This window comes from Octopus sinensis, linkage group LG4, assembly GCF_006345805.1.
Source record: "Octopus sinensis linkage group LG4, ASM634580v1, whole genome shotgun sequence".
In the NCBI taxonomy this organism is placed as follows: domain Eukaryota; kingdom Metazoa; phylum Mollusca; class Cephalopoda; order Octopoda; family Octopodidae; genus Octopus; species Octopus sinensis.
Genome location: NC_043000.1, coordinates 149439699 through 149451982, shown reverse-complemented (window position 1 = coordinate 149451982; position 12284 = coordinate 149439699). Strand labels below are relative to the sequence as shown.

The window sequence follows — 12284 nt, the reverse complement described above, 5'->3', positions numbered from 1 at the left end:
TCTTAGGCCGAACAGCTAAGTGACGGGGACGTAAACACACCAGCATCGGTTGTCAAGCAATGCTAGAGGGACAAACACAGACACACACACACACACACACACACACATATATATATATATACATATATACGACAGGCTTCTTTCAGTTTCCGTCTACCAAATCCACTCACAAGGCATTGGTCGGCCCGGGGCTATAGCAGAAGACACTTGCCCAAGATGCCACGCAGTGGGACTGAACCCGGAACCATGTGGTTGGTTAGCAAGCTACTTACCACACACCCACTCCTGTGCCTCTTGTGTATGTTTTCCCATAATTGCAAATATTCTAATTAAGCTGTCCCCTATGGTACCAGCTTAATTTCTAGTTGCTGTATATGGTTGCCAAATATTCTATGCTTTCAGTTGGGGAATGATATCAAGCACCTCTCCTCCAAGGACTGATAAGCAAACTGTAAAACATGTGAGTCACGTCCCACAATGCCCTTTTTATTGTTCAAGGGGATGAAGAGAAGGAAAGTGTTTATGTTCTTTTAACTTCCTGTCAAAACAAAAGCTTTCAAATATTTACAATTATTTTCAGCTCTTCTAATTCAAACTGCATTGTGTAGTAGAGTATACATATTTTGTTGTCGTGTGTGTGTGTGTGTGTGTGTGTGTGAGTGTGTCTGTGTGTGTGTGAGTGTGTCTATGTGTGTCTGTGTGTGTGTCTCTGTGTGTTTGTGTGTGTGTGTGTGTCTGTCTGTGTGTGTATGTGTCTGTGTGTGTGTTTCTGTGTGTTTGTGTGTGTATGTGTGTGTGTGTGTCTTTCTGTCTGTCTGTGTATGTGTCTGTGTGTGTGTCTCTGTGTGTTTGTGTGTGTGTGTGTGTGTGTGTCTGTCTGTCTGTGTATGTGTCTGTGTGTGTGTCTGTGTGTGTGTCTGTGTGTTTGTGTGTGTGTGTGTGTCTGTCTGTCTGTGTATGTGTCTGTGTGTGTGTCTGTGTGTTTGTGTGTGTGTGTGTGTCTGTCTGTCTGTGTGTGTGTGTATGTGTGTGTCTCTGTGTGTTTGTGTGTGTCTGTCTGTCTGCGTATGTGTTTGTGTGTGTGTCTCTGTGTGTGTATGTCTGTTTGTATGTGTGTATGCGTTTTTGTCTGTGTGTGTGTATGCGTGTATCTGCCTGTGTGTGTACGTGTGTCTGCCTGTGTGTGTATGTGTGTGTGTATGTGTGTGTTTGTGTGTGTGTGTGTCTGTCTGCGTATGTGTGTGTGTCTCTGTGTGTGTATGTCTGTTTGTATGTGTGCATGCGTTTTGTCTCTGTGTGTGTATGTGTGTGTCTGCCTGTGTGTGTATGTGTGTGTGTGTCTCTGTGTGTTTGTGTGTGTGTGTGTGTATGTCTGTAGGTCTGCATATGTGTTTGTGTGTGTGTCTGTGTGTGTGTGTGTCTGTTTGTATGTGTGTATGCGTTTTTGTCTGTGTGTGTGTATGCGTGTGTCTGCCTGTATGTGTATGTGTGTGTCTGTGTCTGCCTGTGTGTGTGTTATAATTCTGCTTTGTCTATAGCAGGATAAGTAACTGTTCATTAGGTATCAGCACTTACTGATCTGGATTAAAAAATAAATAAATTTTAAGCCTATATGTTAAGAACAAATACTGGAAACAGCTGTGTGTACTTGAACTAATGAACACGCCTTCCTTTGTTAGTTATTTTAATATCATGTGTGTTTGTTTGTGTGTGTGTGTGTGTGTGTGTGTTCTACATGTGGATTTATATTTGTATGTTAATTGGCAAATCCATACCCCTCAGATCACCAATTTATCTCCACTCATGCACTATGCTTCTCATACACTCTCTCTCTCTCTCTCTCTCTCTCTCTCTCTTTCTTTCTATTTATTTATCTATCCCTCACTCCACTCACTCTCTCTCTCTCTTTCTTTCTATTTATTTATCTATCCCTTACTCCACTCTCTCTCTCTCTCTCTCTCTTTCTTTCTATTTATTTATCAATCCCTCACTCCATTCTCTCTCTCTCTCTCTCTCTCTCTCTTTCTTTCTATTTATTTATCTATCCCTTACTCCACTCTCTCTCTCTCTCTTCTTTCTATTTATTTATCTATCCCTTACTCCACTCTCTCTCTCTCTTCTTTCTTTCTATTTATTTATCTATCCCTTACTCCACTCTCTCTCTCTCTCTCTTTCTTTCTATTTATTTATCTATCCCTTACTCCACTCTCTCTCTCTCTCTTTTTCTATTTATTTATCTATCCCTTACTCCACTCTCTCTCTCTCTCTTTCTTTCTATTTATTTATCTATCCCTCACTCCACTCTCTCTCTCTCTCTCTCTTTCTTTCTATTTATTTATCTATCCCTCACTCCACTCTCTCTCTCTCTCTCTCTCTCTTTCTTTCTATTTATTTATCTATCTCTCTCTCTCTCTCTCTCTCTCTTTCTTTCTATTTATTTATCTATCTCTTACTCCTTCAGCCTACCTAAATACGTCATCCCTCTCTCTTCCCCCTGTCAACTGTATCATCATTAATGCTACTTGCATCCCTCCCCAACTACTACACCCCTCCCCTCAACAGGTGTCACCAACATCCCTTTACAGGTATCACCGACATCCCTCTCCTCCATTCTCCTATTTCTCAAGGTAGCCATAAAATCTAGAGACACATATGAAATTGATTTTTTTAAAATGCCCTGGAGGTTCTCTAGAAGTTGTAGATAATTTCTACTAAGTAGGTAACTTATTAGCAACAGAGGTAGATGTACTAAAAATGTAATAGCAAGAATAAACATGGGATGGAGAAAATTCAGAGAGCTTTTGCCTCTATTGGCAACCAAAGGTCTCTCTCTCTCTCTCTCTCTCTCTCTCTCTCTCTCTCTCTCTCTCTCTCTCTCTCTCTCTCTCTCTCTCTCTCTCTCTCTCTCTTCATCTCTCTTTCTCTCTCTCTCCCCCTCTCTCTCTCTCTCTTTCTCTCTGAGTGAAAGGAAATTGAATGATTAAATGATTCATGTGTGTAAACATCAATGTCACATGGTAGTGAAAAGGGGGCCCTGAATACAGAGGACATGCGAAGATTAGAGAGGAATGATGCTAATATGTTCTGCTCAATGTGCATTGTAATTGTGCATGTGCAACAGAGCACTAGTGTACTGAGTGAAAAGTTAGACATAAGAGGAATTAAATAAGGCGGTGAGCTGGCAGAAACGTTAGCACGTCGGGCGAAATGCGTAGCCGTATTTCGTCTGCCGTTACGTTCTGAGTTCAAATTCTGCTGAGGTCGACTTAACCTTTCATCCTTTCGGGGTCGATTAAATAAGTACCAGTTATGCACTGGGGTCGATATAATCGACTTAATCCGTTTGTCTGTCCTTGTTTGTCCCCTCTGTGTTTAGCCCTTTGTGGGTAGTAAAGAAATAGAGGAATTAAATGGAATTTGCAAGAGAGAAGACAGCACTGGTTTAATCCTGTGATGCATATGGATGTGGCCAGTTGCATAAAGAAGTGCTGATCACTTAAAGTGGGTCAAACTTGGGGAAGAGGGTGACCCAGGAAGACAGTGGACAAAGTATTGAAGGCTGATCTCAAGACACTGAACCTCACAAAGAAGATGACAAAGGACCGAGGTGTCTGGCACCTTGCTGTACTCAAGAAAACTCAACCACCACACCAGAATTTATATCCTAAGCCACCTTGGTAATGCTTGTCTGTGAGAAGCTCTGCCTCATCCCCCCCCCATCTATCCTCTCTGCATCATCGACCATTTCTCTCCCACATTTCATCCCCTAACACCCATCACTTCTCTATCACCTGACAGCAGAATAGGTACGTTCTACATTCCTCCACTTTCTCAGTTACCTTCCGTCCTCCACCCCCAAACCACTTCTATTTCTCATCACTTCTCTATCACCTGAAAGCAGAATAGGTACGTTCTACACTCCTCCACTTTCTCAGTTACGTTTCCGTCCTCCACCCCCTAACCACTTCTATCTCTCATTAACTTCCCCTTCCCCTGCCTGTTATCTCCACCAATCACCTACTTTTTGTGCTGCTCTCCATCATTAACACTCGCTTGTCTGCACTCTCTTTATCTTACTCGCTCACTCATTCTCCTTTCTTTTCCAACTGGGGTATCCTGGAATTTATTCTACAGCAACACACCTATCTCTGTCCCCCTATACCTTTAATCTCTACTGACACAAAGCCACCAGCCCAACACCTCAATACTACCCCTCACCCCCAGTTGACAGGGCTTCATCTTGCAAGTTACTTGGGAACCCTGTCACTCAATACTACCCCTCACCCCCAGTTGACAGGGCTTCATCTTGCAAGTTACTTAGGAACCTTGTCACTCAATACTACCCCTCACCCCCAGTTGACAGGGCTTCATCTTGCAAGTTACTTAGGAACCCTGTCACTCAATACTACCCCTCACCTGCAGTTGACAGGGTTCATCTTGCAAGTTACTTGGGAACCCTGTCACTCAATACTACCCCTCACCCCCAGTTGACAGGGCTTCATCTTGCAAGTTACTTAGGAACCCTGTCACTAATGGTGCCACATAGAAAGCAATGATGCTGGAGCCATGTAAAAAGCATCCAGTACACTCTGTAAAGTGGATGGCATTAGGAAGGGCATCAAGTTGTAGAAACCATGCCAAAACAAAGAATGGAGGCTGGTGTGGCTCCCAGCCTAGCTAGCTTCTGTCAAACTATCCAACCCATGCCATCATGGAAAAGGAATGCTAGGGACTCAAGTGGAGATAATTTGTAAGCTTCAAGCAGTGCATGGAAAATATAGAAAACATGAGTGGACAGTGTACAGTCCGGATCAATAACAATTTATAGGTGTCAAATGTTACACACTTTTCCCAATATCAAAAATACTAAGATATTCGATAAACTGAAAGTTTCGGTGTAGCTCACAATTAACTACTAGAGTTACTGTGAATATGGCTAAAAATCGAAATTGAAGGGGTGGAATGGATAAAATCCAAGCAACATATGTATCTTAATTAGCTGGTCCTCTGATGTAATAATTGTTCAATGAAGAAATACTCAACTTAACCAATCACCAGGTTGAGGATACCTTATTTATATGAAAGTAACATAGAATTAAAATTTCCAAGTTAATTCGCTGCAGATGTGACTTGAAATGAAGAGTGAAACTGAAAGAACAGAATAAAAGAAAACAAATGTTTGAAGAAGTAAGAAAGAGAAGGATGAGGTCGAATATATGGGAGTGGGGATTGTGCAAAATGGGGAAGAAAGGGGGAGAGACAAGAACAAATTAATTACTGTTGTTCTGTTGTTAAGGAGAAAGAATGGTTGTTACTGAATATTTAGCTGGAATGGGTAAAGATAGAGACTAGCTGACCCCAAGGTATTGATTTTGTAGTGGATAGTTGGTGCTGGTACTGTTAACCATTGGTCTATGTCACAGTGTACATACACAGCCATGCACTCACGTACATACACATACATACACTTCACACCTGTAGTAACAACATAAATTCTGGTGTGGTGGATGCGTCTTCTTGAGTACAGCAAGGTGCCAGATATCTCATGCACATGCACACACACACACAAGCATGTTTATGTGCCATGACCAAGCATGGGTCTACAGCTTGTAGACACTCCTTTGTATGTAAGTATATACACACAGTTCCTGTCTACCAAATTCATTCACAAAACATTGATTAATTTGAGACTATAGTACAAGACACTTGCTCAAGGTGTTGTACAGTGGGACTGAACCCAAAACATGTGGTTACAAAGCAAGCTTCTCCCCACACACAGCTATTCCTGCACCTATTTAAATCCATAAAAATGTATAATAATAATAATAATAATAATAATAATAATAATAATAATAATAATGATAATAATAATAATGATAATAATAATAATAATAATAATGATGATAATAATAATAATAATAATAATAATGATGATAATAATAATAATAATAATAATGATAATAATAATAATAATAATAATAATGAAATAATAATGATAATAATAATGATAATAATAATGATAATAATAATAATAATAATGATGATAATAATAATAATAATAATAATAATAATAATAATAAATGCCCTGATGCAGTACCAGGCAGTGGCTCTCATGGCTTCTGATCTTAACTGATTGGAAGTGTTATCATGTACATTGTTTTGTCTTGGTATAAAAGATGGGCTACAGCAAATATTCTGCTCAATACCACAGATTTGCTTGTCAGTTGTTTGACCTTAACCAGTTGAGCATGTCCCTTAGTGGCTGACGATATGTGCATCTCTGATCACGAGCAGAAGTAGTGGGGGAGCATCATAGCCATGTGTTGAGAGGGATTCTTTGGGGTTTGAATAATTCACCTCTGGAAACATGGGTGGTTCTTTCAACATCCTTAAACAACCCTTATTCAGGGACCTTTTGAGCGGGATGAGCCAATCAACCTGAAGAAAATTCTAACTGGGCCCCACCTGCAAGGTCATGTGCTGTTTATCTTGATATGAGATCACCATATCGCGCACATATGGGTGTGATACATGTGCCTGGTGTACCTTTATCAGACGGGTAGTCATGATGGGTATATTGGGCTTCGTATATTTTACCCCAGTGTCACTTTGATGGCATGAACTGCTCTCTCACTCAATAATAATAATAAAAAGTAAGAAAGAAAAATTATTTCAGCGATACATAAGCTTGAATTGCCCAATATTTTTACATTGGTTTGACCAACATCACTGTCTTTCCTCCAACTATTTCACAATAACCTATAGGAGGATTTTTAAGAAATTAAGCAATATGACTAATGATGCAAAAATAACATTCTGCAAATTAGGAGGCTGCTGAGACCCCCTTCGGTCATGGCTGGCCATGGAATTGCATCTAGAAAGTTACCCTCCCAGGCACAAGTCCAGGCAAGGTTGTTTATGGAAGACCAGCAGTCACCCATGCATACCGACCTCCCCTCTCCACGCCACCAGTGTTATCCAAGGGAAAGGCAAAGGCCGATACAGGTTGGCACCTGTGATGTCGCAACTCATTTCTACAGCTGAGTGAACTGGAGTGACGTGAAATAAAGTGTCTTGCTCAATAACACAACACACAGCCCGGTCCAGGATTCGAACACACAACCTCATGATCATAAGCTCGATGCTCTAACCACTGAGCCATGTGCCTTCACTGAATTAGGAGGCAACTCATGTATAAAAAGAGTATATTTATTCAAAAATAGCCTTCCAAAATTTTTATGTAAAGTTGGTTATTCCGGGACCCCCCACCCTCCTAGTCACAAGTCTGGGCATGGTTGTTATGGAAGACCAGCAGTCACCCATGCATACCGACCTCCCCTCTCCACGCCACCAGTGTTATCCAAGGGAAAGGCAAAGGCCGATACAGGTTGGCACCTGTGATGTCGCAACTCATTTCTACAGCTGAGTGAACTGGAGTGACGTGAAATAAAGTGTCTTGCTCAATAACACAACACACAGCCCGGTCCAGGATTCGAACACACAACCTCATGATCATAAGCTCGATGCTCTAACCACTGAGCCATGTGCCTTCACTGAATTAGGAGGCAACTCATGTATAAAAAGAGTATATTTATTCAAAAATAGCCTTCCAAAATTTTTATGTAAAGTTGGTTATTCCGGGACCCCCCACCCTCCTAGTCACAAGTCTGGGCATGGTTGTTTATGGAAGACCAGCAGTCACCCATGCATACCGGCCTCCCCTCTCCACGCCACCAGTGTTATCCAAGGGAAAGGCAAAGGCTGATACAGCTTGGCACCTGTGATGTCGCAACTCATTTCTACAGCTGAGTGAACTGGAGCGACGTGAAATAAAGTGCCTTGCTCAAGAACACAACACGCAGCCTGGTCCGGGATTCAAGCTCACAACCTCGCGATCGTAAGCTCGACACTCTAACCACTGAGCCATTACAAGTGATAATATACTTAATATTTTATTATACATTATTATTATTATTATTATACATTTTTATGGATTTAAATAGGTGCAGGAATAGCTGTGTGTGGGGAGAAGCTTGCTTTGTAACCACATGTTTTGGGTTCAGTCCCACTGTACAACACCTTGAGCAAGTGTCTTGTACTATAGTCTCAAAGTCTCCCTTGACCTCAAGTGGCCTGAACTCTTTACATGAACACCACCCTGTACATAACTCCATGTCCTCCTACATGGCCTTGCCTTTTGCTGTTTGAGCCAAAAATTAACTAACTAACTAACATACATTCACATTGTCAGTTCCTTGTACCAAAATATGTGTAAGATGTAGAAAGTAATGTGTTATTGCTATTGACATGTGACTGACTGCAAAGTTTGTCTATAGAAAAGGTTTGTGCATGCAACCAGTTTAAAGACGGTGTAATTTGTTATAGCTGTTGTTGTGTCCGTACATCCTATCATCCAATGAGCCATTGTGCATGCAACCGGTTGAAAGAGGTGTAACTTGTTGATGCTGCTGTGTTTATAGCTGTACAGTGGGTTACATCCTTCAGGGGTTTTGTGTCATTTATGTGTGCCTAATAAATGTCAGTGGTCATGGCAAAGCTAGGCAGCAATTAAGGATGCACTCAAAGATACATCACATACTCCTGAAATTGTCAACTGTGACAAGAAATTAGAAGAAAAGAGAAAGGTCAATCTACTCTTTCCTTCTATTTTACTATCATAAATAGCTTAGGTACAGGATAATAATTTAGTCCATATCAGGACAATTATCCCCTAGGAAAATTACCCCCCAGGACAATTACCCCACTTGGTTAATTACCCCCTCTCCAATATATTAAGAAGCTTTAAATCATCATCTGTTGTCCTCAGTAGGTTATTGTCCATGAGTAAATGTCCTAAACTCGTTTACTCAATTGTTAAGTCATTGTTAAGACCATTAATTTATATGAAATAGTCTGAAGTTCCAGTACAGCAAAACCAATAAATCTACTGCTTCAATGTGTACCAGAGCACTAACAACAAACAAATTTTGAAGGAATGTGCAGATTTAAGATTTGTATCACAATGAATATGCCCCAGTAAAATATAAACTTTATTTTATATATTTATTTATTTGTTTATTTTGCATTATTTTGATCCTTCCTAATTTTATATATTATTATTTATTTAACAGGATCTTAAAATTGAATATCTTATTGAAAACTCTACAAAAATATCATCAATTGAGGAAAACATTCACGCTTTTAAAAGTGACCTTCCAAAGATGAATATGAATCTTTCGAATGAAATCACAGTCTTGACCGCTTATTTCAATATAGGATCCTTTGCAAAAGGAGTTTTTAGACGTCAGTATACCCCAAATATCTATTACAAATGGATGTCTGTATTTCGCAACATGACCAATAATGTAATTTTTTATACAAATGATATGATTGCATACAAATATTTTCAAAAGTTAAGGGAAAATCTTCCTAAAGTACGAACCAAAATATTTCTGATAAACAAGAAGGAATTGTGGTCATTTAAGATACACGATATTATTTCTCAAATATATACACAGCCTGATTACCCAAAACATCTTCCCAACACTGTTGTACCTGGATATTCTTGTGCCATGCATGCAAAATTTGAACTTCTTAATCGGGTTATAAGAAAGAACTATTTTCATACTAAATACTTTATGTGGTTAGATATTGGACTTTTTCGATATCTCCATGATGACCCTAAATTTAAATTAGCAAAACCTACAGATTTTGATGATACAAAGGTTGCCTATTCCCAGGTAGAATATTTTCAGGAGGATATAACGTATAAAGACATTATTTATGACAATATGGTGTGGATAGGAGGTGCTAGCAATCTTGGTAAATATGATGTTTTGTACAAATTTACTCAAGAGTATTTGAACTTCGTTAACAAGTCTTTGTCCATAAAACTAATAAGTACAGATCAACAGATCATATATGGAATGTATGTGGACAAACATAAACCAGAAACAAAGCTTCAACTTTATAAATCAGGTTGGTTTAAATTGGGTTATGTATGTTATGCAGCTGGAAAGAACTGATTTGATTAATATGTACATATATGTATATAAAATAAAAGGAACACACACACACACACACATACATACACACACACGTTCACACACATATGGGTGGTGTGTATGTATGTTAACATTTATTTTCTTAAATCAAAATACTACATATACTCAACTATAAATGCCATATATACTCAGCTATAAATACCATATATACTCATCTATAAATACCATATATACTCAACTATAAATACCATATATACTCAGCTATAAATACCATATATACTCAGCTATAAATACCATATATACTCAGCTATAAATACCATATATACTCAACTATAAATGCCATATATACTCATTTATAAGATGCACCTCCAACTTGTCAGGTTCAAATCAGGAATTTTATCATTGACCTGACTATAAGTCGCAGCAGCATTTTTGATGTTGGAGAGCAAAGTTCTATTAGGAATCACACAGACATAGTTGTTGTTCGGTAACTGAGCTTTCAATAAGCTGAAGATGATTTACAACCACTGTTATCCCATTAGGTCCAAGCATTTTAGGAACTATTGTTTATAATGTAAAATTTTATCCTTGATTATGCCAGCTGACTTGTTTATCATACTGAGACTTAATTGCTTCATTACTTACCCTTTATTTTCTGATTTGTGCCTTGTATCGAATTAAAGAAAGACAGGTATGGTACAAAAAACAGAAAAAAGCATTAAACTCACTTTTTAAAAATTAATTGTTTATTTCATACTAACAGAAGTAAAGAAATATATAAAGAAATATCTAAAGATTATCTTGTGTATTTCTTGGCTTCAAAATTAGTGGTTCGGGTCTTTTCGGTTATTCCAAGTGTTGGAACTTCTAACATGGCTTGTACCAAGAAAATATCTGAAGATTTTTTTATAGGATGCACTTATAAGTCACACTTCAGGCGAAAATTTCAGGGAAAAAAAGTGTGACTTATAGCCGAGTATATATGGTACTACAAATTGCCTTTTTGCCTTTTAGAAAATAAGTTACTCAGAGAAATTACTGAAATGCTATCTATATAAAAGCAATAATTAAGCTAATGTGAATATATTTAATACTTTGAGCATTAAAACGCTAATTACACATAAGTACACAGTGATGAAAGGACAATATTAATCTATTATTAATATTATCATAATGTTTTCTGACAGCTAAGAGGGTCTCCTGACATGTTTTGGTCTTAGACTAAACTGCAGATATGGGATCAGCTGCATACAACCCAAAAGTGCTGGTCTTACTGTTGGCAACATGAAAATCTAATGACTTAACGTTATTGAACAAGTAGACTTTTCTACAGCAACATTAAACCGTCCAACTACAGGTTACTAAATCATGACAAATGAACACAAATCTCCTCAGAAAGTTCCAATCACAAAAAAAAGTGCCTCAAAACCATTCTAAAAACCAGATATTAAAAACCTGTGAGTGTCAAACACCAAGGAATCCATCACCAAGAAATTGCAAAATGTAATCAGTGTGTTGGTCATAAGTTAAGAAGACCAAGGCAAATATTTGATTGAAATTCAGAGGGGAAAAGGCTGTTAGGATGATTGATCACCTGGCCAATATTTATAATACCTTGATTATCTAACTTATAAATCAATCAGTTTTACAAGCAATTTAATACTTCATTTGTTTACACAGTTATTTTTCTATACTTTCATAATTTATTTGATTTGATCCCTGTTTTTTTTTGTCCGTGCCAATGGATTCTGATCATTTCAGTATGTTAAATGTCTCCAAAAGTTATTATTTTTATTATTATTTTTCTACATTGTTATTATTGTTTTTTCTCATCTGTTTATTAAAGCTTTTATTGATATTGCTGATCTGAATCTTTTAGTGAATGTAAACTCCAAGTGCTTCTTTTTTAACTTTATTTTTCATCCTTATTTAATCTTTGAACTATCCCCATTTTGAGCCAATAAAAATTTGCTTATATTTTTATTCATACTCTTTACTCTTTACTCTTTTACTTGTTTCAGTCATTTGACTGCGGCCATGCTGGAGCACCGCCTTTAGTGGAGCAAATCGACCCCTGGACTTATTCTTTGTAAGCCCAGTACTTATTCTATCGGTCTCTTTTGCTGAACCGCTAAGTGACGGGGACGTAAACACACCAGCATCGGTTGTCAAGCAATGCTAGGGGGACAAACACAGACACACAAACACACACATACATATATATATATATATATATATATATATATATACGACAGGCTTCTTTCAGTTTCTGTCTACCAA

At 38.2% G+C, this 12284-nt stretch overlaps 1 protein-coding gene across 1 annotated transcript in view; it reads left to right on the top strand.

Moving 5' to 3' along the window:
* Positions 1–10219, top strand: part of LOC115211102 — a 48345-nt gene extending 38126 nt beyond the window's left edge. Inside the window, exon 4 of the mRNA XM_029780002.2 lies at positions 9132–10219. Coding sequence (XP_029635862.2) covers positions 9132–10025 — 894 coding nt within the window. The 3' untranslated portion in view covers positions 10026–10219. The remainder of the gene's footprint in view (positions 1–9131) is intronic.
* Positions 10220–12284: the final 2065 nt, after the last annotated feature.